At 43.0% G+C, this 26,952-nt stretch overlaps 1 protein-coding gene across 22 annotated transcripts in view; it reads right to left on the bottom strand.

The window, feature by feature from the left end:
* HECTD4 (HECT domain E3 ubiquitin protein ligase 4) overlaps positions 1–26,952 on the bottom strand; it is a 222,107-nt gene that overhangs the window by 49,512 nt on the left and 145,643 nt on the right. For all 22 annotated transcript variants that reach the window (XR_010147786.1, XR_010147785.1, XR_010147784.1 and 19 more), the window contains 15 exons: positions 26,001–26,281; positions 25,574–25,763; positions 23,520–23,601; positions 22,030–22,232; positions 21,204–21,339; positions 20,215–20,397; positions 19,176–19,340; positions 18,618–18,787; positions 17,173–17,288; positions 9,899–10,002; positions 7,559–7,720; positions 7,298–7,446; positions 6,817–6,896; positions 3,008–3,171; positions 535–772 (listed from right to left, as the gene is read on the bottom strand). Coding sequence is in view for 19 of the 22 variants with exons in the window: in XM_016924278.4 (XP_016779767.1) it covers positions 535–772; positions 3,008–3,171; positions 6,817–6,896; positions 7,298–7,446; positions 7,559–7,720; positions 9,899–10,002; positions 17,173–17,288; positions 18,618–18,787; positions 19,176–19,340; positions 20,215–20,397; positions 21,204–21,339; positions 22,030–22,232; positions 23,520–23,601; positions 25,574–25,763; positions 26,001–26,281 (2,423 nt within the window). In the remaining 3 variants the exon portion in view is untranslated. The remainder of the gene's footprint in view (positions 1–534; positions 773–3,007; positions 3,172–6,816; positions 6,897–7,297; positions 7,447–7,558; positions 7,721–9,898; positions 10,003–17,172; positions 17,289–18,617; positions 18,788–19,175; positions 19,341–20,214; positions 20,398–21,203; positions 21,340–22,029; positions 22,233–23,519; positions 23,602–25,573; positions 25,764–26,000; positions 26,282–26,952) is intronic.

The raw sequence follows: 26,952 nt of genomic DNA on the forward strand, positions 1-26,952 counted from the left end.
CACCCCCAGCTAATTTTGTATTTTTAGTAGAGACAGGGTTTCTCCATGCTGGTCAGGCTGGTCTCGAACTCCCAACCTTAGGTGATCTGCCCACCTCGGCCTCCCAAAGTGCTGGCATTACAGGCATGAGCCACCTCACCTGACCATCATAAAAGTTTTTAGTGCACGCCTATATATCTATTGCCTAGCATTTTATTATTCTGTGATTACCTTGGTTTTAGGACAATTTTTGAAAATGAGTAACACTGTGACATGAGGAGACTTCATACAAAGTCCTGGGGCTCTAGTGGTCTTGCACTGGCTGCCCTAAGGCATAGCAGGCTTCCTGGAAATGGGGATGAACTTTCTGGTCTGCTGTGCTTCATCCTGCTCCCCACCTTCTTTCACCAGGCCTGTGACCCCATTACCAATGGGCACGTGAGTTTGCAACTCCTGACTTTAATGAGGATGCTCAAGTGCAATGGGTTTATGGAATTCATAACATTCATGGTCTCAGGAAGCCATGGAGGCAGTAAGTTCCAGGAGGTGACTTACGTTGCTGAGCGGTGGCCACGGCAGCAATCCGGCATGGTGGCCCATGAGTGCCTGGGTCTGATGCAATACTGGTGCCAGCATCATTGTCACTGTCAGATGCCATGGCGAAAGGCAGGGCCTCAAAGTTAGCGCTGATCTCTTCTGCTAGGTCAGTGCACAGGTCAGCAGCGTTGCGGTGGGCCTGCCCTTCCGCGTAGGCAAACGGCCGGGAGCCAAAGTTAGCTCGGGTTTTGGTGTTCTGGAAAGGAGACCAAATGAAGGATTTGGAAAGACTTACGTTTATTTTTATTTCTGCAAGAGCCCAAGGCGCAGCTCACTAAACGTCACCTTGGAAGAACAGCCCGAGGTGTGTGCTGGCATGAGAAACCAGGTGGGGGCTGGAGGGACTGAGCACACCTGTGCTCAGAGCCCTGTATAGCCAGCCCTGCCTCCCTGTCCCTCACCTCACACTCGCATGTACTTTGCTGCTCAAACACATTGACCTCTCTTGTTTCCAACACTGCTCCTCTCTACCTGACACTGCTCCTCTCTACCTGACACCAGCACCCATGCTGTTCCTTCCACCTGGAATATTCTTTTGACCAACTTTGCCTAGTTAAGACCAGCTAATATTCCAGACCTGGCTCAAGCAGCACTTCTTCAGATTAAGAGATACAAGATCAGATGTGCCTGCCACTTGCTTCTAGGAAGTCTGTGATTCTCATTCACAGCATTTACTAGTCTGTGATTACATACATACACATGCATATTTATGTGATTATTTGACTACTGTCTGATTGATTCCTCCAACTGATCATAACCCAATGAAGACAGAGATCATATCTGTTTTGCTCACTGCTATATATCCAGAGCTTAGCATAGTGCTTGACATAGAGTAAGTATTCAATAAATATTTGTTGAATGCATGAATGGAACAGGCTGAGAAATGCTGCTTTAAATTATTGGCATCATTAATTCACTCAACAAATACAGAGATAAAAGATGGTATCAGACACATGGTACAGGGCCAGATCCTATAGGACCTTATAGGTTATTTTTTTAAAAGATGGAGTCTTGGCCGGATGCAGTAGCTCTTGCCTGTAATCCCAGCACTTTGGGAGGCCGAGGTGGGCGGATCATGAGGTCAGGAGTTCGAGACCAGCCTAGCCAACATGGTGAAACCCCATTTCTACTAAAAATACAAAAATTAGCCCAGTGTGGTGGTACACATCTGGAGTCTCACTATGTTGCCTAGGCTGGAGTACAACTGACTATTCATAGGTGCAATCATAACGCATTGCAGCCTGGAACTCCTGGGCTCAAGTGATACTCCCAACTCAGCCTCCAGAGCAGCGGGGACTACTCTGGCACCACCACACCTGGCATCTTGTAAGTCATTATAAAGACTTGGGCCTTTAAAATGCATGACACGAGAAGCCACTGACTGGATAGTGACATTCCAACTAACATCTTGAAAAGATCACTGTGATTGCTGGGTTGAAAAGACATGTATTACCTTAGAGATGTCCTGAAGGGGGAAAAAAAAAAAAAGATAAGACATGTGAACGGGCAAGAATGGGGGCTGGGAGAGGAGTTAGAACACTGTAATGAGCTACCCAAGGGAAGATGGCGGCAGGGCCGGGTTGTTGATGGAAGAATGGGAGAAGGGGTCAGATTCTAGATACATTTTGAAGGTTAAAACCAAGATCTGCTGACAGGTTGGATGTGGAGCAGGAGAAAAAAGAGGAGTCAAGGAGAATATCAAGGTTTTTGGCCTTAGCAACTACAAGCATGGAGCTGCCATTTCCTGAGATGAAGAAGACCGGGGAAGTGGCAGCTTTGGGTTTGGGGGAGAGTTAGGCTAAGTCTTGGTCACGTTAACCTTGACATGCCAATAAGGCATCTCTTTAGAGATGCTGCCCAGGCTGCTGGGTATGTGAGCATGGAGTTTAGGGAAAGGTCTGGGATAGAGATATGGATTTGGGAGCTACCAGCATGTAGTAAGTAATAATGTTCCAGAACATTGGATATTAATAGATGCCCCTTAAGAAACAAGAGTTCCATCATTAAATATGTATGAGGATGCTGGTTAACTAAGTTGAACTTACAAATCTTTACCGAAGGTTCTCTCCAAGTTTCTGACATACTGAGCAACCAAAGAGAATCACTTTCAAAATTTACTTAATCACATAATCATTTTACTGACATTTGAAAGAACTCTAGTGTTCCTTGCATTGTTGTCTGGGAAAGGTTGCTAAAAAGATGTCAAGGCAATGAAGCACTAAGTTCCTGATATAGCATTGTTCAAGCTAAGACTGTGGGGTCAACACAAAGGAAGACACACACTTGCTCAAGCTGGCTCTGCCCTTCCTCTGCCATTGTGTACCAATATTATGTACAATGAGGGCCTGTTTGCTCCCTTTCATTTTTCCATGTCTAACAGGAACAGGTGATGAAGGAGAATTTGTTTTCCTTTCCCAACAAGGTAACCTGCCTTTTTCTGAATGTGAACCACTGGCCACATGCCACCAGAGACGTCTTCAAGATATGGTAAGAGGCGCTGCCCGCAGTACGTGAAGTACACCCGGCCCTTGGCTGGCTGTCCCGGAGGAGGTGGAGTCCCCTCGGTTCTCTCCCAGCCAATTCCTGCCACGTCACCTATAGCAGAGAACGGGAAGGAAAACATATTTTCTCCCTTTTATTAAGTAAATTTTAAATTTGCAACCAGAGTGTCACCCTACACATCACAGACTATTTATGCTCTCATTTACTTCTGAAATGGACATGAAGTTATTGTTATTTATTTATTTATTTATTTATTGAGACGGAGTCTCACTCTGTTGCCCAGGCTGGAGTACAGTGGTGCCATCTCGGCTCACTGCAACCTCTGCCTCCCAGGTTCAAGCAATTCTCCTGCCTCAGCCTCCAGAGTAGCTGGGATTACAGGCGCCTACAAGCACGCCCAGTTAATTTTTGTATTTTTAGTAGAGACAGGGTTTTGCCACGTTGGCCAGACTGGTCTCGAACTCTTGACCTCAGGCAATCCACCTGCCTCGGCCTCTCAAAGTGCTGGAATTACAGTCGTGAGCCACCGCACCCAGCCTAAGTTTTTGTATTTAGATATAAAGTAACATAACAGAAACAACCCATTTAAAGAAGCTGTCAGAATTTTTAGAAGGAAAATGCCTAGTGTCTGTGTTAAATTAGCTACCGCAATTACATATTAAATTTAGCCTTTATTTTCCTGGCAGGCAAGAAAAAAATGAAAAACACTAGGTACTATTTTTAAAATAGAAAAATGAAGTTTTTCTCTTTTGACACATGGAGGATCACTTATGACGAATAAGTAAAAAGGTATTAGTAATATCATCTCCGGTGAATATTCAGAAATGGCCTTAAAATATATAATTTAGGCCGGGCGCAGTGGCTCAAGCCTGTAATCCCAGCACTTTGGGAGGCCGAGGTGGGTGGATCACAAGGTCAGGAGATCGAGTCCATCCTGGCTAACACGGTGAAACCCTGTCTCTACTAAAAATACAAAAATTTCGCCGGGCTAGGCGGCAGGCACCTGTAGTCCCAGCTACTCGGGAGGCTGAGGCAGAAGAATGGCGTGAACCCGGGAGGCGGAGGTTGCAGTGAGCCAAGATTGTGCCACTGCACTTCAGCCTGGGCGACAGAGCAAGACTCCGTCTCAAAAAAATATATACATATATATATATATACATAAAATATATATATATATATATATAATTTAAGGCCAGACATGATGGTTCATGCCTGTAATCCCAGCATTTTGGGAGGCCAAGGTGGGAAGATTGCTTGAGCCCAGGAGTTCAAGACCAGCCTAGGCAACACAGTGAGACCTCGTCTCTACAAAAAATACAGAAATTAGTCAGGCATGGTAGTGTGTGCCTATGGTCCCAGTTACTCAGGAGGCTGAGGTGGGAGGGTCACTTGAGCTCAGGGGGTCAAGGCTGCAGTGAGCTGTGATTGCACCACTGCACTCTAGCCTGGGTGACAGAGTGAGACCCAGTCTCAAAAAAAATAAAAAAGAAAAAAAATACATATATAATTTTAAACTTCACCTACAATGTAAGCTAAAGATAGACCACTAAATTCCATTATGTTTCCTACTTATAAGCATTTAAGGCATTTTGCAAAAAGTGAAGATAACCAACAGAATCCAGGCTGTTATCTGATAAGATGACTGGACACTGGGGTAGGACTTACAGAACCAAGAGGAGCCTGTCAATCGCATTGGCACTCTTACATCAGCTGCCTCAAGCAAGCTGCTAGCACGTGTGGCCTTATAATTTATCTTTTGTAAACTCTCCAGTAAGTGCATGAAGTTCTAAGGTTCTGTTTTGATCACAGAGTCTCCTATGGCTTAGGTACCACAGGAATGGGAGCTTCCCAGTGGCTGGGGACTTGTCATTGTTCGCCACGGCATCCCCAGGAGCCAGAAGAGGGTCTAGCAGGTAGGAGATGCTCAGCAAGTATCTGTTGATGAATGGAAGCCCACGTATTGGTAGAGGGGTTGAGATTATGTTAGACAGATTGGGTTCTAATTCCTATTCCTTTGCAGACACATTTCTCTAGAAAGAGGGTAGTCTGTGTGCCCGTAGTCCAGTCCTAAATGTTCTCAAAAACCACAACTGATAAAACAACAAATACAGCAACAAGGAAATAAAAACACTGAAAACGCTCCCCCAGCCTACCACCCACCCCCTGACACACACCCTTTTGTGCTGAAAGCACTTAGGTAAGTACTCTGCTGAGATGTCTGAGTTCTGCTTTGTGAAGTAAGAGAAAAATTTTTACTTTGCCCTGAAATGATTTCCAAGTCATAATATGACTTGGCTTGAGTAAAAACACTATGCTGCCAGGGGCCGGGTGTGGTGGCTCACACCTGAGAGCCCAGCACTTTGGGAGGCTTAGGCAGGGAGATTACTTGAGATCAGAAGTTTGAGACCAGCCTGGCCAACATGGTGAAACCTCGTCTCTACTAAAATACAAAAATTAGCTGGGCATGGTGGCAGGCACCTGTAATCCCAGCTATTTGGGAGGCTATGGCAAGAGAATTGCTTGAGCCCAGGAGGCGGAGGTTGCAGTGAGTTGAGATTGCACCACTGCACTCCAGCCTGAGTGACAGAGCAAGACTCCATTTCAAAAGAACAAACAAACAAAAAACACAAAAAAACCGCACTGTGCTCCCAGGAAAAGTGTAATTTAACAAGCAGCCCCCTTAAGGACAAGTGATGGCAAAAGTAACCTCCAGGCAGCTACAAGAGGCTACCTATTGGAGTGACTTCATATTCCCCATCTCATCATCGCAGATTGTTTACTATGTATCTCAATTTAAGTTCTATTATAGATGAAGCCTAAGATGCATTGTCTAAAAATAAGTAACCAACATATTCGGCTGCTTTGAATGTCAGCAGGACAGTTCTGTTTTTTTGCTATAGCTGGAGTACGTAGGGCCAATCCTAATTCAACTACTATACAGATCTAGTTATTTACATGGAGACTAAAAAGAAGGAGGAAAGGGTTCTTTATTGAGTTGACTGTCTATGTGACTGAAACATAGAGGCAGAATATTTGTCAAAGCTTGACCAGATGTTTATAGGCTGTATCTACCAATAAGGCATTTCTCTCTCTCTCTGTTTTTTGAGATAGGGTCTCACTCTGTCACCCAGGCTGGAGTGTAGTGGTATGATCACAACTCACTGCAGCCTCAACCTTCTGGGTTCAAGTGATTTTCCTGCCTCAGCCTCTCGAGTAGCTGGGACCACAGGCATGCGCCACCACTAATTTTTGTATTTTTTGTAGTGATGGGGTTTCGCCATGTTGCCCAGGGTGGTCTTGAACTCCTGGGCTCAAGTGATCCTCTTGCCTCAGCCTCCCCAAATGCTGGAATTATAGGCATGAGCCACTGTGCCTGGCCCAATAAGGCACTTCTCCAGTGCCTCACAGCTAGAGGTGGAGTTCTCTTTTTTTGAAGCTATTTATCTGCTCATTAATGAAAGACTAAACTTCAGATAGAAGCAAAATCTCTGAATTATCTAATGACGAAGGCACAAAAGTACACGTAACTCTGGAGTTACCAAATGGAGGCTCTAATGGCGAGGGCTCATAAAGTGAGGGGTTTGGTGTAAACTAGGGGGCAGCAAGGACGTGTCTGGTTTTTGCTAAATGACAAACTGCCCATTTCCAATTGCTAAATTTATTCAACTTTAACCTGTTTAGACCCAAACCTGAGACCAACAGAATCACACAGGGTGGAAAAGCTCCCACTGCACTCACCGGGGGAGAGAGTCACGTCTAAGCGAACGCTCTTCCACTGTAACAAACTGGAGCCATTATAGTGCACGGCTCGGCCGTTGCTATGAAAAATACAAAGAAGGGAGGTCAAAGACAAGAAAGATAAGCCTCACTGGCCAACACACAAACAGGGAAGTGGTGAAGTGGAGGGGGGGTGGTCAGCATTGTGAGATTATTATAATATCACTTTAGTATTAAAATACCCACACCAATATTTCCCAAACTGTATTCCTAGAATAAAGGGTTATAGAATTTGCAAAATAAACAGATTTTTAAAAAATTACAGGTCAACTAGGAAGGAATCTTACTAATGTGCACTGGAAATCTCCAGAAAGGAAAAATAATGCTCTCCTTTCCCCAAACTCACTTGAAGACAGAACTCTGTTTTGACTTCCTGAACACCTATACACACCTTGTGGGAGGCTACTGCTCTCTGTCACACTGAGCTACTTCTTTTACTTACTTATGGAAAAGACAAGTGCCCACTGGATTAGTCCAAGCCCCATCTCGCTTCTCTGCTTCTGTAGTGAAGCCAAAGGAAACTATGGGTCCGGTGTCATCATCGGTGTCTCCATAGGAAACGATTTCAATTTCCCAGTAAAAAGACGGGGCCTGAAGAGACACCAGAAGAGAGCAGCAATCAGAGGGCTAAACCTGGGCCTGAGACCTGCTTTTTCTTTCAAATCTGAAGATGCAAAAGACAGTGTGTCATGTGATGTCTCACCTGAACTGGCAGTGGTGAAGTGGCATAGATAAAAGTGCCCCGGGGCAGGCCTCCCCCAGCGCTGGGGTCAGCCAGGAAGGTGACTGAGGTAAGGTGAGATGAGAACATGCAGGCTCGAACAGGCGGAAACACTCGCGAGGGGCTCCAAGTAATCTCTTTGGGCTGCATCAGGGAGAAAAACCCATATTCAGTAGAACTGCAAACACAATCCCTTTACTCTCTCAAAGAAGAAAAAAATTTTATCTGATGGTATTAAAATATAGGCATACACACACACACACACACACATACACACACACACACACACACACACATTTATTTATTTAGAGACAGAGTCTCACTCCTATCACCCACACTGGAGTGCAGTGGTGCAATCATAGCTCGCTGCAGCCTCAAGCTCCTGGGCTCAAGTGGTCCTCTTGCTTCAGCCTCCCCAGTAGCTGGGACTACAGGTGTGCATCACCACACCCAGCTAATTTTTGTAAAGATGGGATCTTGCTATGTTGCCCAGGCTGATCTCAAACTCCTGGGCTCAAGCTATCTGTCTGTCTTGGCCTTCCAAAGTGCTAGGATTATAGGCGTGAGCCGCCATGCCCAGCCAGGCACATATATTTTTTAAAAAGTGTATCTTTTTTCCAAATAAAATTTTTACTATCCCTTTAAGACACTATTTATCTTCCATTATCATCAATTCCAAGGTCTGGTCCTCATCCTCTTATAGCCCCCATGTAGTTACTGAACAAATTTTAGTACAATTTATAAATGCATGACTTAATATTCAGCTCAAGGCTAAGCAGGGGAACCATGGTGACACTTCCTTTTTCTTTTTTTAAAGGTTAGTTGTCTTGCTTTCTCAGTTTTATTTTTAATCATTCTAATCATAAAAATCTCAAGCTTCTCTATCAGATAAAAGCAACTTTTAAAAAATTTATTATTATTATTATTATTATTTTTTGAGACAGTCTCATTCTGTCATCCAGGCTGCAGAATCCCAGCTACTCAGGAGGCTGAGGTAGGAGAATCAGTTGAACCCGGGAGGTGGAGGTTGCAGTGAGCTAAGATTAGGCCACTGCACTCCAGCCTGGGTGACAGAGCGAGACTCCATTTCAAAAAAAAAAAAAAAAAAAAATTCATATAACACACAATTCACCCATTTGAAGTGTATAAGTCAATGTTTTGTTTTGATTTTTAATATTTATGGGTACATGGTAGGTGTATATATTTATGGGGTAAGTCAATGGTTTTTAATATATTCACAGAGTTGTGCAACCATTATCGTGATCTAATTTTAGAACATTTTTGTCCCTACTGAAGGAAATTCCATACCCTTTAGTAGTCAATCCCTGTTCCTCTCTTCCCTTAACTCTCCTTTGCCCCCACAGCTCCTGGCAATCACTAATCTATTTTCTATGTCTATGGAATTACCTGCACTAGACATTTCATATAAATGGAATTTATATAAGATGTGGTCTTTTGTGTCTGGCTTCTTTCACTTAGTGTAATTTCAAGTTCATTCACGTTGTAGCATATATCAATACCTCATTCCTTTTTATGAACAAATGATATTCCATTACATGGCTATTGCATATTTTATTTATTCATCAGTTGATGTACATTTGCAGTTTCCACTTTTTGGCTATTGTGAATAATGCTGCTAAGAACATTAATAGATGTACCAATTTTTAACATTTTGCCCCTCTTTTTTTTTTGGACAGAGTCTTGCTCTGTCACCCAGGCTGGAGTGCAGTGGCACAATCTCAGCTTACTGCAACCTCTACCTCCCAGGTTGAAGCGATTCTCCTGCCTCAGCCTCCCAAGTAGCTGGGATTACTGATGTGCACCACCATGCCCAGCTAATTTTAGTATTTTTAGTAGAGATGGGTTCCAACATGTTGGCCAGGCTGGTCTCAAACTTCCGGCCTCATGTGATCTGCCCAGCTTGGCCTCTCAAAATGTTGGGATTACAGGCGTGAGCCACCATGCCCAGCCCACTTTTGTTTTTTAATTACTCACTTATGTTCTCTGTTATGAAACTGATTGTATCTCTAAACTTTAAAAAAAAAGCTTTCTTTTTGTTATTGACAGCACAAAGAAGCTATTTATAAATTACGAAGTTTCGCTCCCCTGCTATAATTTTCCAATATTCAGAATGTCAGCTCAATTTGCTCTGACATTCAAAGATGAGAGCATGGCACCGCAAAGAGGGCATGTCACTGCAAAAGAATGCACCTCCAAACGGCTTTGCAAACACTTATTCTAAATGTCCTTAACTTGCTGCTGGCCTTACTCAGTGATGTGTGTGGCGGCTGCAGGAGGTGCGAAGCACCGCAGAGGGCTCACCTGTCTTCGGTCAGCCTGCAAAGGAGGCGGTGGGGGCCGAGCACAGTCCCGGTAGAGCATCCTCAGCCGTTCACACTGTACCTCCACAACTGCAAGTCGCTCTCCTGTAGAGGGCACATGTTGAATCTGTGAAAACAACTCCCGCAACTCCCAAGTGGGTGCTGACTCTTTTGGAGCAGCATCAAAACAATAAAATGCACTTATAGAGCTCATTGAATTTTTTTTTTTTTTTTTGAGACAGAGTTTCGTTCTGTTGCCCAGGCTGGAGTGCAGTGGCGCGGTCCTGGCTTACTGAAACCTCTGCCTCCCGGGTTCAAGAGATTCTCCTGCCTTAGCCTCCCGAGTAGCTGGGATTACAGGCACATGCCACTGCGCCCGGTTAATTTTTGTATTTTTAGTAGAGACAGGGTTTCACCATGTTGGCCAGGCTGGTCTCGAACTCCTGACCTCAGGTGATCCGCCTGCCTCGGCCTCCCAAAGTGCTGGGATTACAGGCTTGAGCCACCGCGCCCAGCCTGAAATTCTTATAAAACAACAAATACCCCGAGACATCTTTGTCTTCCATACGTAGCCCAGCATCACAACAATGAGGGCAAGTGCTTAGCCTCTGGTGCAGTCCAACTCCTGGATTCAGAACCTGGCCCCAGTACTCAGTATTTATCATCTCACTTGCAATACTGGGTAACAACAGCACCTGTGTCTCACAGGGCTGTTGTGAAGATGTGATGAAATAACTTAAGTAAAGCCCTTGGCTAAGTCCCTAGCACAGGCATTCAATAAATGTGTTGTTATTCTCATCATCTAATAAATGAAGACTATTATTCTTATCACCTAAATTAATTTTTAAAAATCTAATATCTATGGAGCACCTGCTATGAGCAAGGCACACTGCGAAGTGTTGGAGAACACAAAGATATATGAGCCAAAGCCCCTACTATGGAGGGAAAATAAGATGCACATACACGCAGACCACACACAGGCACACACACACAGTAAAGAGCACAGTGCTGGGCTGCAGTATGTGATTATGTAATATAAGGTACAAGCAGAGGCACAGGTGAATGAGCAGTGACTTCATTCGAGCATCCAGAAAGGCTTAATGAAAATATCATTAAGTTAGATCTTAAGAAAGCCAGGTGCGGTGGCTCATGCCTGTAATCCCAGCACTTTGGGAGGCTGAGGCAGACAGATCACTTGAGGCCAGAAGTTCAAAACCAGCCTGGCCAACACAGCAAACCACCATGTCTACAAAAAACACAAAAATTAGCCAGGCATGGTGGCACATGCTTGTAATCCCAGCTACTCGGGAGGGTGAGGCATGATAATCGCTTGAACCCAGGAGGCAGAGGTTGCAGTGAGCTGAGATCATGCCACTGCATTCCAGCCTGGGTGACAGAGTGAGACTCTGTCTCTAAATAAATAAACAAGAGATAAGAAGCACCTGCCTTGGCCCTGCATGGTGGTGCATGCCTGTAATTCCAGCACTTCGGGAGGCTGAGGCAGGAGGACTGCTTAAGCCCAGGAGTTTGAGACCAGCCTGGGAGACATAGTGAGACCCCGTCTCTACAAATTTTTATTTTTTTGAGACAAGGTCTCTCGCTCTGTTGCCCAGGCTGGAGTGCAATGGCGCAATCTCAGCTCACTGCAACCTCTGCTTCCCAGGCTCAAGTGATCCTCCCACCTCAGCCTCCCAAGCAGGTGGGACCACAGGCGTGAGCCACCACACTTGGCTAATTTTTTGTATTTTTTGTAGAGACAGGGTCTTGCTATGTTGCCCAGGATATAAAAATTACAATTAAAAAAAAGCACCTGTTTTAAAGTGTTGGTAGTGAAAACGGGCAGGAAAGGGATAAATTTCAGGAGCATTTTATTTTATTTTATTGAGACAGGGTCTCACTCTGTCTCTCAGGCTGGAGGGCAGTGGTGCAATCACAGCTCACTGCAGCCCTGACTTCCTGGACTCAGGTGATCTTCCCACCTCAGCCTCCCGAGTAGCTGGGACTACAAGTATCTACCACCATGCCTGGCTTTTTTGTAGATAGGGAGTTTCCTCCATTTTTCCCAGGCTGGTCTCAAACTTTTGGGCTCAAGCATTCCGCCTGCCTTGGCCTCTCAAAGTGCTGGGATTACAGATGTGAGCCACTGTGCCTAGCCTCAGGAGCATTTTAAAGGAAGAACTGGATATGGCAAGTGATTGGATGTGAAGGGACAAAGAAGAGGCATTATACTTGACTCAGTATCTGGGCATCAAAACTAACCTGGAGCGGTTTCTCATGCCTGTAATCCTAGCACTTTGGGAGGCTAAGGAGGGAAGATCACTTGAGCCCAGAGGCAACATAGGGAGACGCTGTCTCTTGTTTTTCTTTTTCTTTTCTTTTTTTTTTTTTTTTGAGATGGAGTCTCGCTCTGTCGACCAGGCTGGAGTGCAACAGCATGATCTCGGCTCACTACAACCTCCGCCTCCTGGGTTCAAGCGATTCTCCTGCCTCAGCCTCCTGAGTAGCTGGGATTACAGGCACTCGCCCCCATGCTCGGCTGATTTTTCTTTTTTTTTTTTTTTTGAGACGGAGTCTCACTGTGTCACCCAGGCTGGAGTGCAGTGGTGTGATCTCGGCTCACTGCAACCTCTGCCTCCTGGGTTCAAGTGATTCTTCTGCCTCAGCCACCTGAGTAGCTGGGACTACAGGTGCGTGCCACCACACCCGGCTAATTTTTGTATTTTTAGTAGAGACGGGGTTTCACTATCTTGGCCAGGCAGTCTTGAACTCCTGACCTCATGATCCGCCTGCCTTGGCCTCCCAAAGTGCTGAGATTACAGGCGTGAGCCATTGCACCTGGCCTAATTTTTGTATTTTAAGTAGAGATGGGGTTTCACCATGTTGGACAGGCTGGTCTGGAACCCCTGACCTCAGGTAATCCACCCACCTCAGCCTCTCAAAGTGCTGAAATTACAGGCGTGAGCCACAGCACCTGGCCCTCATTTTTCTAATAATTAAAAAAATTACACTGGGTGTGGTGGCTCATACCTGTAATCCCAGCACTTTGGGAGGTTGAAGTGGGCGGATCACTTGAGGTCAGGAGTTTGAGAACAGCCTGTCCAACATGGTAAAACCCTGTCTCTACTAAAAATGCAAAAATTATCCACGTGTGGTGGCAGGCACCTGTATTCCTAGCTAGTCGGTAGGCTGAGGCAGGAGAATCACCTGAACCTGGGAGGCAGAGATTGTAGTGAGCTAAGATCGTGCCACCGCACTCCAGCCTGGGCAACAGAGTGAGACTCTGTCTTTTAAAAACAAACAAAAAATTAGCCGGGCATGGTGATGTGCACCTGTGGTCCCAGCTACTCAGGAGGCTAAAGCAAGAGGATTGCCTGAGCCCAGAAGGTTGTGGCTGCAGTGAGCCTTGATCGCAACACTGCACTCCAGCCTGGGTGACAGAGCGAAACCCTGTCTCAAAAAACAAAAACAAAAGCAAAAACAAAATTAGTCTGAATATTAAGTAAAACAGGGAACTCGGGAAGGAGAGCTGATTCCAGAGTAAGGAATGACTTTGGTTATCAATTTGGTGCATTCATGAAGCTGGGGAGGGGGATATTTTTAAAGAAGTAGCTGCTAAGCCTGGATCTCAGCTGAGGGATTGCTCAGTGTAGAAGCCAGGAAAGCTCAGGAGAAGGGTAGGTAAAAGTAAGGAGGGTCAGGGTGAATCTTGGAGCCCTGTTTCTTCCAGTGAGGTCTGATGGTTCCGGTAGCCTGCTGTCTGGGACCACCCTCTACTTACAATTCTGACTTTGTAATCATGCTTCCCAGGAGTTCTGAGGAACTTCCAAAGTTGGAGAATATCTGGCTCAGGGAGTAAGTACATTAGGAAGCTGGGAGAAGAGGAAACAGCTGAAACTGGGAGATTCTAGCTTCTGCAAGGGGGTAAAATAATGTTGAGAACTTTTTTGGTTTCTATGTGCCTTTTCTTCAGGTTCAAAAATCTGCTTCCTCTGCTGTTTCAACCAAGGGATCCAGTTAACGTCTCAGGAATATTTCTTTTTTTCTTTCTTTCTTCTTTTTAGACAGAGTCTTGCTCTGTCGCCCAGGCTGGAGTGCAGTGGCACGATCTCAGCTCATGGCAACCTCCACCTCCTGGGTTCAACTGATTCTTATGCCTCAGCCTCCCAAGTAGCTGGGATTACAGGCACACCCCACCATATCTGGCTAATTTTTGTATTCTGAGTAGAGACAGGGCTTCACCATGTTGGCCAGGCTGTTCTCAAACTGCTAACCTCAAGTGATCTGCCCACCTTGGCCTCCCAAAGTGCTGGGATTACAGGCGTGAGCCACCACGTCCGGCCTTCAGGAATATTTTTTCAAGGAAAAAAGTTTTGTAGTGCTATCTCCCTAGATCAAATGGAATCTGGTACTGTCTTCTTTAGATAGAGACGCTATAAAATTTGGCTATCAGTGAGTAAATATTAGAATGGCCAAGTTTGCCACTTAATTCATCCCAGAAGAGGAAAAATAATAGAAGTTGATTAAATATTTTAAAATTTAAAAATTTTTAAAAATTTGAGTATCAATACATTATTGCTTATAAATTTCATGACATTTTCATATATAAAGTAAAAAATTTTAATACCTTAAAAAATGAAAATCAAATAACTCTGTCTTTTCTACCTACTCCTCACCTTGAATCTTATTTATTAAACAGCTTTTCTCCTGAGTATAGTCTATGCCTCCCTTGTAGGCCTAAGAATCTACCACTGTTCTGCAAAGTAACCCGGAATGTAGGTTTTTCCCTTTGGTTTTTATCACTAACTGACACAGGAGTCAGTAAACTTTGCCATTTACTTCAAATGTCAGAACCATTTCTGGTAACCTAATAAGTGAGTTATTAAGGATTCTTTTTTTTTTTTTTTGAGATGGAGTCTCGCTCTGTTGCCCAGGCTGGAGTGCACTGGCATGATCTCGGCTCACTGCAAGCTCCACCTCCCGGGTTCACGCCATTCTCCTGCCTCAGCCTCCAGAGTAGCTGAGACTACAGGCGCCCGCCACCACGCCTGGCTAATTTTTTGTATTTTTAGTGGAGACGGGGTTTCACCGTGTTAGCCAGGATGGTCTCCATCTCCTGACCTCATGATCTGCCTGCCTCGGCCTCCCAAAGTGCTAGGATTACAGGCATGAGCCACCGCGCCCGGCCCAAGGATTCTTAAACTTTACATAGGATACTATTTAGAATACAAATCAATACGCATAAGCTCATAGTCTTCTCTTTTGTAGTAATTAACAAGCACTTCCCATACATTTCTTTGCAACTCTTTGTTACCACAAAGTGGTTTTCCACTAGGAAAAATAGGTTAGGTGGACTATGATCAAAACCATGTGAGACCACTGCTCTAAATTATTACAAATCCTACCTTATGCATTAAGTATCAATGTAAATTTCACAATTAAGACCTCTTTATTCTATAAAATATATAAGAGGATACCCAGAAACAGTCCCATAGAAAAGCAAGTGATTAATTCAGCATGTTATATGCTGCTATAATCAGTCAAAATATGTCTTCGAATGCAATCTAAGCCAACAATATAAAAAAAGTCAGAGGCAGTGAACTAAGGACCTACTAAGAGTACAAAACGAAGTCACAAGTAATTTCACCCTTGAAGCCTAGCACACCCCTTGCTTCTGTTCTTGTTCTCTATTCTTAGGATCTCTCTGAGGTTTATTAATGGTTCCTGGATCTCCCAGCTGGAGCTTCTGCTGAATCCAAGGCACTACCCTTATCAAAAGAAAGAGATGTGAGAAGTAAAACGGATACAGACAAATTTAAAAATAAAAAGAAAACAACAGAAATGACCACAATGTGAAAGAGTAACAAAAACTACAAACAGAAAAGGTATTAGAGAGTTACTGACAAAATAAACGGCATGAGAAAAAGTAATACAGATTTTTTAAAAGACCAAAAAAAAAAAAAAAAAAAAAAAAAGAGGATGAACCTACAAGCACTAAGGGATTTAAAGCTGTCCATTTCTAACATGTAGTTTGTGAAAATGTTAGCATTGGAGTTATGTTAATTGAATTGTGAACAATTTCACTTAGGGTCCAGTTATATCCTTGGGGACAAAAGATAAATTTTCATTTAACCAGGCCAACTACCAATTTACAGGAAACAAAACGGCAAATGAACATGGTAAATGACACCACAGGGATACAGTCATCAAAATCCAGACTGGGAAACCTTCCACAAACAAATTGTAAGGCAAAAAAAAAAAAAAAAAAAAAGACTAAGAGGAATCTATATTTTAAAATAGATTAAAAAGACACAGCAACAAAGTAACAATTTGTAAACTTTATTTGGATCCTCATTCAAATAAATAAATGTAAAAACAAGGATGATCTTTATGGGAAAATTAGGAAGTTAAACACTGACTAGATATGTATATACACATATTTTTAGAGACAGGGTCTCACTATGTTGCCCAGGCTGCACTCAAACGCCTGGGCTCAAGCGATCCTCCTGCCTCAGCTTCCCAAGTAGCTGGGATTACAGGCACATGCTGCCATGCCCAGCTTAGATACTTAATAATATTTAAAAATTACTGTTAATAATTTAGACAGGTGATAATGGTGTTGTAGTTATTTAAGATTCTTTATTTTTCAGAGACGTAAACTAAAATACTTATGAATAAAATAATATCTAGGATTAAAAATAATTCCAGGGGTTGCAGCACAGATAAAACAGGATCAGTTATGAGTTGACAACTGTTGAAACTGGATAATGGAACCCTGAAGGTTCATTATACTAGTCTCTCAATTTTGGTATTTGTTTGGACTTTTCCATACACACACACACACACACACACACACACACACACACACTCACACACACACATGCAAGGATGGATGTTAGTGCAAACTCTTGACTGTGAATTCAAATGTAGCCAATGACAACAGTCAAAATGTACATGCCAGCCCTAAGGACAGCTCCTAAATATTATAGTTCTAATAGGTAAATAAAGGCAACAAATCAATAGGAATGAAGAAAAGAAAACACTCTGACATGGTCCTAAAGTTAATTGAAAAATGCTGATTTCCTAACTGGTGTAGATTAAAAGCTTTTTATTTACATTTCTAGGTCTGTGATGCACGTGAGTTGTGACAGGTGTTGTCCTTACAGCTCGGCTGTTTTGATGTGTGTGTATGAAAACACTTAACATACCATTATCAAATTGCAAATGTGCTGAGAAAATTCAATAAAACAGGGTGGTAAGGCAAGTTCAGGTACTCACCAGCACTACATTCCTGGGCTACTAGGTTAAGAACTTCAACAGCTGCTGGACATTGTTGTATGAATTCTTCACAAAATAAGCTGTCTTCTAAAAGCTGGGCCATGACCAGGCATGCTCTTAATGTTAAAAGATTTACAATATTTCAAAGTCATCAGTGTTCATTGTCTAAAAAAGTCAACTGTGAAAAACATTTCAATCAATTTTGCCCCCCAGTTTACAACAAGGTTCAAACACCCCACTCATCTTGCTTTTTTTTCTGAGCTGGACTGTCTTGGAAATATATAAATAACTTCTCTTTTGCCACACAGTAACTGCTGACACTGCATGAAGAATTGGAAAAGAGAAAAATGGTTGCCATCGCCACTAAATGGAGATACAAAGTGCCGGGTGAGAAATCAGCACTGTCTCTTAAAAGCTTTTCCTAACTTTGCCCTAGGGAAGCAAGAGGGATTCAAAAAGTGGGAAAATCTGTATGGCGATCACTCTCACCTGATTCAAAATACACACTAGACGTTTCTAAGAAGTGTCATTGTTGGCCGGGCATGGTGGCTCACGCCTGTAATCCCAGCAATTTGGGAGACCAACGCAGATGGATCACCAGAGGTCAGGAGTTTCAGACCAGCCTGGCCAACATGGCGAGACCCCGTCTCTACTAAAAATATAAAAATTAGCCAGGAGTGGTGGTATGCGCCTGTAATCCCAGCTACTCAGGAGGCTGAGGCAGGAGAATCGCTTGAACTAGGGAGGCAGAGGTTGCAGTGAGCTGAGATCACGCCACTGCACTCCAGCCTGGGTGACACAGCAAGACTCTGTGTCCAAAAAAAAAGAAGTTTCATTGTCAAAAAGAGACACCTGTTACTGCTGTTTAACGCTAAATAAATGTATTTGCAGGAAAAGACCAACACCAACCCCTGTGTGCATGTCCTAGTTTTCCCATCATCAGTTTGGAAAGTGATAGGCCAGATATGTATCAATGTGGCCTGAACCATTTTATTTATTTAATTATTTATTTGAGATGGAGTTTCGCTCTTGTTGCCCAGGCTGGAGTGTAGTGGCACCATCTCGGCTCACTGCAACCTCCGCCTCCCGAGTTCAAGCGATTCTCCTGCCTCAAGGTAGTAGAGTTATTCCTGTGATGGAACAGAGTTCTTTTAACAAAGCAAATCAGTGGAGCCTTATATATGTGTTTCATACATCACATTTCATTTGTATGCTAAACTTTATTTTGAAGTGTAGACATTGGGGAATGCAACAAAAATTGAAGAAATTAAGGAATGCAACGAACTATGGTAAAAACTGTAAAAGAATGGTTACTGTTGCTCAGTTTAGTGTGAGCTTCAAGCTGTGGACTCACTAAGTTGGGAGTGGAGGGGCCCACCAAGGATCCCTTCTTCTGTCAGCTTGCACCATGTCAGCACATAAGGCAATGTGGGGAGGGTACTCACCTTGTCCTTATTTCAGCAAGGAGCCGAACGACTGCCATCACAGGAGCTGACCCATCTCCTGTTGCAGGAAGTGAGGTGTGAATAGAGAGACTTCCCTCCTGAGGAAGCAACATGGACTGGACTGCCTGTACTACCTTCTCAGTAATGGACAGTTTATGAAGAGGCAATGCCTGATGGTGGTGGGGGGGCATGGCAAAAAGTTAAATTCAAGTAGTTAGTTTATAAGAAATGAGGGTGTTATTATTATCTGGAGTTAATTCTTAAATTTTCCGTTAAAAAAATAAAATCACCATACAGAAAACTACAAACCACATCAAAACAATTAAAAATACATTGTAGAAGAGCCCTAACCAACAAAGAAATGAATTTGGTCATCTAGATGAAAATTTTCACATAAGCATTACTATTAAATAACTATAACCAATACATAAATATACATCACAAGTACAATTTAAGATAATCAAGCATTTGTGCTTCTGCACTGAGCATGTGCATAGACTCATTACAGTACAGTTACCATTGGCAGACATTTTACAAAGCATTTAAAAATCACCTTACCTCTGATCTTGGAACACAAAGTCTAGACAATGGAATAGTCAATGTGTCTGACGCTTGCGAAGTCTTTCTACAGTCTATGGGTGGGAATCTGACTGTAGCTATACCTTCCTGTTCATTGATAGAAGCCACTACTCCAATGCTTCCTGAAATTCCTCTACCTAAAACCTGGAGACAGAGATAGATTAGCACTACCAACCAGCTCTGACGTGTGGGCAGCTGTCTTATGAGACAAGAGGAAAAAGTAAATTTATAGTTGTCATTGTTGGCGTTACAGTAATAGTTTATACTACTAGGGTAGCAGATACCAAGCCCTAGACATGACTTATAATAGGCCCTAAAACCTAACTGCAAGGTGATCACAACATGCTGTCATCTCAAATAGAAACTCGTTACTGCTAGGCCAGGTGTGGTGGCTCATGCCTGTAATCACAGCATTTTGGGAGGTTGAGGCAGGTGGATCACTTGAGGTCAGGAGTTCGAGACCAGCCTGGCCAGCCTGATGAAATCCCATCTCTATTAAAAATACAAAAACTAGCCAGGCAAGGTGGTGGGCGCCTGTAATCCCAGCTACTTGGGAGGCTGAGGCAGGAGAATCATTTGAACCCGGGAGACAGAGGTTGCAGTGAGCTGAGATTGCACCATTGCACTTCAGCCTGGGGAACAGAGCAAGACTCTGTCTCAAAACAAACAAACAAACAAACAAACTTGTTACTGCTGTTTAATGGTAAATAAATATTTGCAGGAAAACACTGTTTTCCTTCCATTCTAATTCCATCATCAATTCTAAGACTGATACTGATCACACTACAGGACACAAGTATTGTAGTTAACCTAAGACAGTATTGCATTAATATCTGAATAATGTGTGGCACAGTGTGGATTTGAATTCAAGAATTTCTCAGATTCCTTATTTAGCTTGAAGAAACAGGTTTTTTTGTACAGCTGGTTGGATAATACTTGTCTTACAGATGATCAATTAATTAATGGATGCTTATATATATGGGGGAAGCAATGATTTGGGGAACATGGTGGTTGGTACCTGAACCTCGGATCCTATCTTGATTGTCTCTTTGAAGCCTCCAAGTGCACACAGTGCGGCAACGGCCTGGCGTGCAATTCTCTGAAGTTTGGCAAGTTTCCTGCCACTGCTGCTGCCATTTTCCAGAATGCTTTCTGCGTATTTCCCCAATTGTGGAATGTACATCAGTGCTCGAGACAGAACCTAAATATAGAAGCAGCCCGTGCACTAGGAGTTAAAGCTTTGGTTGTTTTGATGCCAAGGGTGATAAAGTGTCTACAACAGTGCCTGGGTCCCATGTATTGAAGGAACTCTGGACATGTGAGGGACCAAAAAACTATCAGGTATGGCCAATGACATCTGCCCATATTTGTCTATGTAACTGGACAAAATTGGAAATACACAACTGGGAGAATCAAACATCATGTCACTAAAACCTCTAAAATGAAACAATCATTCATCTGAAGGAAAACTATCCCAGCATACTGTCCACTTGGCAACACTCAGTTACCTTCAGGACATGTCATAAGGGGTTCATTTGAAGAGTGGCTGTGGAAAGGGGGAATTGCTTACAGATCTGTAGTTTCAGGCAACTGGACTACTGTTTGTAATGATGAATCACTTACTGACAGGGCACTCAGGCAGTGTAAATCATGCAGAGGCCTCCTTGGACTTAGTGAGTACACTTAAATCCAATAAACCAACACTGCATGATCTCCTAATGTCAGTACCAATCTAACATAAGCAAGAAGAAGAGAAACAAGGCCTGTCACTCTTTCCCTGAGAATACTGTCCTATCGTCTGCAAAATGAGAACCGGGAGTGACAGGTGATATAGGTTAACAGAGTTGAAACTACTACAGCAAAGCAAATTCCAGGGGAAAGTCAGTTAACAGGTATCTGATGAATTTGGAAAATTTCTCTTTACTAAAATGCCCCTTGCTGGGTATGATTCTAATTCTAATTAGCTTACTTCTTATTTTCTCAGTTGAGTAGCAACACTGCGCTAACCTTCTCTGCTGTTGTGGTCCATATTTGAGCAGCATTTGATTCAGGTGCCATGAGCAAGCTATGTAGCAAGGCGATCACTTCTGCAGCCATGCTGTTTGCCACGTGCCCACTGATGAAGGGACGCACAGGATCAGTCCTGCAAGTGTCAACAGGAAAAAGTGTCAGTGCCCAGTGATGGTTAAGACTGCAGGGAAGTGGCTTTCAGGGTTAGCATCAGAGGAAAACCTTTTCTATTTATACAAGAAAAAGTGGATTCCATTGACCGAGAAAACAAGAAGCTACATTATCATTAGGAAGAAATCACTGTGTCATATTCTTTGTGGTATCTGAAGAACTGCCTCAAACAGTGGACCTCAAACTTTATTTATAAGCCATGAGGATCAGTGAAAGACACTGCATTGCAACTATTCCTGGCTTTCAAGCACAAATCACCTCGAACCAACTTCACAGAGGCAACACTTAACTGCTGCTTCTGCTCCTAGAAAGAAGTTTGTGTTCAGTTGGGGCAGTGGAGATGTACCATTTGCAAGAAATAAAGGTAGCAAGACCAGAGTTTATTAATACTACTCAAAAGAATCCTCTGGCTATAAATGTCCCCTCAGCCAGGAGCATCCCTCTATTCTTTCATGACAACCTCAGATCTACCTGGATGGTCATTACTCCCCGACGTACTCCAGGCTGTACCTTGAGTGCAACTACTACAGCAGATGGCGGCCTCATTTCCAAGAGGTCAAGGGGATGGTAGAAAATTAAAAAGCTAAAAACAAACCCATTATAAAGTAAACCTGAGATGAGTGTGGACAGCTCCTACCTGTGGAAGGTTTACCTTGCAAGCTCCGAGTTCCTCTCTCGGCAAATGGAAGTTTGGGCGGTTTTCTTTTTGTCGCCTGTGGATAGTCCACTCACAGTCTCTGGGTTGATAGACTCTACAGGTGGCCCAATGCTGACGATGAGGCCCGACTGTGCCCACTTGGTGGCTTTCCGCAGGGCGGCTGCAGCCTCTTCTGTAATCACTTCGCAACAGCCACCCTGGGGTGAGGTTGAAGACGCTGAGAAGATTCATTTCACTCTTCCCAGCACTATATTTTTCAAGTCTATTTCCCCTCAATTACCAAAGCAATCCACACTCATTTTTTTTAATTCAAACATAAAATATTATATGTAGAGTAAAATTTCCATAGACATCCCAGGCCTCATCCAGGCTGAGATAATGGTTAGTCATCTAGATAACTTCTGTGCAAATTCTGGCATACATATCACAGGGCCCCGACACAGGCTGCATTTCATTTTGCTTTTATCAGTTATCAGTGTATCGCGGAGACTCTTCCACATCAATACACAGAGATCTACCTCATTGTTTTTCATAGTTGCACAGCATTTCATTATATGACTATAATAATTTCTTTAACCAATCCCCTCTTTATGAGTATGTGGATCCTATTTTCTGTTTTTGTTTTGTTCGAGATTGAGTCTTGCTCTGTTGCCCAGACTAGAGTGCAGTGGTGCGATCTCGGCTCACTGCAACCTCCGCCTCCCAGGTTCAAGCGATTCTCCTGCCTCAGCCTCCCAAGTAGCTGGGATTACAGGAGCCTGCCACCACGCCTGACTAATTTTTGTATTTTTTAGTAGACAGGATTTTGCCATGTTGGCCAGGCTAGTCTCAAACTCCTGACCTCAGGTGATCCACCTGCCTTGGTGTCTCAAAGTGCTGGGATTACAGGCGTGAGCCACAGTGCCTGGCCTATTTTGTTTGTTTTTTCAAACAAAACTGTGAAGAACACCCTGTGTGTTTCTCCCTGGACACTTGAGACTTTATTTACCCTCACCTTGACAATAAAGGGTATTACTAATCTTTCTTGACTTGTCTGACAGATGAAAAATGATATATTACTATTGTTTTTATTCCTTTCCTTTAATTATTTGTGAGCCTGGGTATATTTTTATATTTTTAATAAGGTATTTGTAATTCTTATTATCTGTTATTTTCTTAGCAACCTTTCACATATTTTCAACTATCTCACCTATCTCAAACTATTTTTAGGCTATTAAACTATTTTCAACTTCAAACTATTAAACTTTCTTAAAAGAGCTAAGAAAAAATTTCTAGGTCAAAACTAAAAGTTTTGATTTTGACAAACTGATTTTAACTAGTTCTCTTTAAAATGGCCTCAGTTAAGGCACTGACTTCAATTTCTCACCTTGCCTCTTCGTTGGAACTTGAACTAATTTTTTGTTTTCTTAATTTGTTCTGAAAATCTAAAGCATGACAAATACTCTACAATTTCGGGTTTCATCGTTTTAACCTCATGAGGTTACCTTGGTCATGTCTCGATCCATCTTCACAACTTTCTCCATGTTGGCGCCAGTACCAAGTCGGAAGGGCCGTCCTTCTGAACTACTGAAAAAAGGCAGGCAGAGAACACAGCACACCTTACAGGCACTGCCAAAAGTGGGCTGCATGCCATGGGGTCACCCAGTCATGGTGAGGCCCTATTATACACTAACATTAGCTTTTTTTTTTTTTTTTTTTTTTTGAGACAGGGTGTTGCTCTTTCACCCAGGCTGGAGTGCAGTGGCGTGATCACAGCTCACTGCAGCCTCGATCTCCCTAGGTTCAGGTGATTCTCCCACCTCAGCCTCCCAAATAGCTGGGACCACAGGTTCATGCCACTATGCTTGCCTAATTTTTGTATTTTTTGAAGAGATGGGATCTCACTATGTTGCCCAGGCTGGTCTCAAACTCCTGGGCTCAAGCCATCCTCCTGCCTTGGACTCCTAAAGCACTGGGATTACAGGCATGAGCCACCATGCCTGGACCTCTAACACTAGCTTTTAAAATCCACAATTTAAGACTCAATTTTTCAAAAAGGAAATAATTTATTACTGCTTAATTATAGCACTTCAGGGCCCAAAACAACAGCGTTTTTAGAGTTGTAAGGGTATCTAGAAATCCAGATGAAAATAATGCACAAAATGAAAAACTGACATGAACCCAGAACAAAAGCAGGGCCTGAGGACATCATCTAAACCCCAACGAGAGGGAACTTTAACGACACCATAGATGTGATCCCTTGGCGAATGACATCTATTAGAAAGGAAGATTACAGGCGTGAGCCACAGCGCCTGGCCTATTTTGTTTGTTTTTTCAAACAAAACTGTGAAGAACACCCTGTGTGTTTCTCCCTGGACACTTGAGACTTAATTTACCCTCACCTTGACAATAAAGGGTATTACTAATCTTTCTTGATTTTACTTGTCTGACAGATGAAAAATGATATATTACTATTGTTTTTATTCCTTTCCTTTAATTATTTGTGAGCCTGGGTATATTTTTATATTTTTAATAAGGTATTTGTAATACTTATTATCTGTTATTTTCTTAGCAACCTTTCACCTATTTTCAACTATCTCACCTATCTCAAACTATTTTTAGGCTATTAAACTATTTTCAACTTCAAACTATTAAACTTTCTTAAAAGAGCTAAGAAAAAATTTATTGGAGTTCCTTTCTAATAGTTCTTCTTCCCCTGCCTCCTGAACTTGGTTCTCCAAAAAAAATCTTTCATCAAATTTGTACTATGATGCATTGCAATGTCCAGGAATGTTTCTTGGAGATTTCCTCATATAAGCCCTGACCTGCCATAATCCCGCTTAGTTTACACCATGGTCCCATTAGTGTTTTCGGTTGCCATAATGGCAGACAGGGGATTCAATTATGAGGATGACAACATCGTCAGATCATTTAAGTAAAGAGAGGCCTATTCAATCTGAGACATAAATACCTGCTCTGAATTCCCTTGTGCTATGTGGCAAGCCTTCCTGTTGCCCTGGATCCCACTAACAAAGCCCTGCAGGTTTGTAATATTTGGGCAGTGACTATATTTTTACTTTCTTCTTGAGTAATCACACCATTTCATACTTCAACTAATTAAAGGTTTAAAAAAGTGTCTCTTGTTTCTCCAACTCACAGTCAATGAGTTGGAGTTTACCTAAATTTACCAACAGCTGAAGGATGCCAACAACTAAAAATCAAATGGCATTATTCCTTCTCAAAGCCCAAGTCACACTGGAGGCTTCCCATAGACAATAATACATCGTCCACATGGCTTTAGCTCTCAGTTGCGCTTAGAGAGACAGTACCAAGTTGTGGTTCAGAGCTTGGGTTCTATGGTCAGAGAAGACTACATCTGCATTTCAGCTCTGCCTCAGTTTCTTTCTGTGTCACCACAGGAATCACAGTGACAGTGTCTACCTGAAAGGGGTGTAAAGAGGGCCGAGGCAGTCGATACATGTACAGGGCTTATTTAGCACAGTGCCTGTGACATGGGTGGTGCTTGAGGATGTGTAGCTATCACAATCATTACGGTCACCTTAGCAATGGCTGGAGGACTTCATGGGATGACTGGTCTTCCCGCTTGTGGATAAATATCGAGAGCTTGCCATCCACAGCCTCACTCTCTTCTCCAGGATCTTTATCTCCTTTCAAGGAATTCTTGGGACTGGTTTTTGTCAATGTGGTGTCAGGTTCAGAAGCGGTTGGAGAAAGAACTGTCTGACATCCTTTAAGCAAAAAACAAAGCTCATTCAGGAAAACTGCAGTGTTGTTTTGGCGGCTCTGCTAAAATGAAAAATAATGGTTTGGGATTTGGAATCTTTCTTCCCCCTTCTCTATTCCTGTCCCCGCTCCCTTCTCTGTCACTCACTCTTTCATCATAGGAAGCACAGATGCAAGGGGGACCTGACTGGGCACAGGAATGCTGCACTGCCATGCTACTCTCCTGTTGAGGAGCTTCTCACCTGGAACCACATAATCTGCCAGCTTTGCTAAGAGCAGGGAGGCGATCTTGGAAGCTGGGTCGCTGGGATCCTCCTGCTCACTGTTTAAGGAGGGGACAGAGTAGCTCCAGGGTGGGAGCTCCACGTTTCCACAGTCTTCTACGCTCATCAGGGGCAGCGCCGCCCGGCACAGCTGGAGAATAATAAGGACTAGCTTTGGAGACGGGCGTTGGTCAAGCAGCAGGGAGAGGAGTTTGGACACACAAGCTGGCTGGCTCAGGATGGCTTTACCTATGTGGCTCCTGGGAAAAAAGGAAGAAAAGGTACACAGTGCTAGAAATGTTGACCTATAGACATTCAGAAGCAAGAGTTCTCTGAATGAAACAAACCAATGAAATCTGATTTCACGAGGAATCATGAATGTGGCACTATGCTTCTGTGAAGAATTAAGAATTTTGGAAACATTTGATGAAACCAAACAACACTAATACTTAAAAGGAAAGATTTTTGAATATTTTCTGATCTCTGATGTTTACTTGAGATCCTAAATTCAGAGTGATTCATGGAGCACTGAGACTTAGAAACTCAAACTAAGAGCTTTTCAGTTTGTCATTTATTCTTTCATTTTTTCAACGGGAAAAAAGACATACAAATTTATTTAACATGTATACACAGGAGCCTTCAGAGTGAAGACTCAATTTCCCATGAGTTACAGAAGCTTATCTACCATCTTGAGGTTACAGAAAGAATGGGGGCTTGGATCCTGGTAAACCAGGTTAAGGGAGAGGGGAGAAGCATTCTATAATAAATGATTGCTAGGGAGAATGACTGGATCTGGGAACAGAGATTAACTTGTAAATAGTTCTCTTTGGAATTTACGTTATTTATTCTTTCTTAATGAGTACCTCAAGACCAAAGCTATCATACAGTGTTTCATAGGCTTCAATGTTCTAGGATCTGCCACAGCTAAAAC

This window comes from Pan troglodytes, chromosome 10, assembly GCF_028858775.2.
Source record: "Pan troglodytes isolate AG18354 chromosome 10, NHGRI_mPanTro3-v2.0_pri, whole genome shotgun sequence".
In the NCBI taxonomy this organism is placed as follows: Eukaryota; Metazoa; Chordata; class Mammalia; order Primates; family Hominidae; genus Pan; species Pan troglodytes.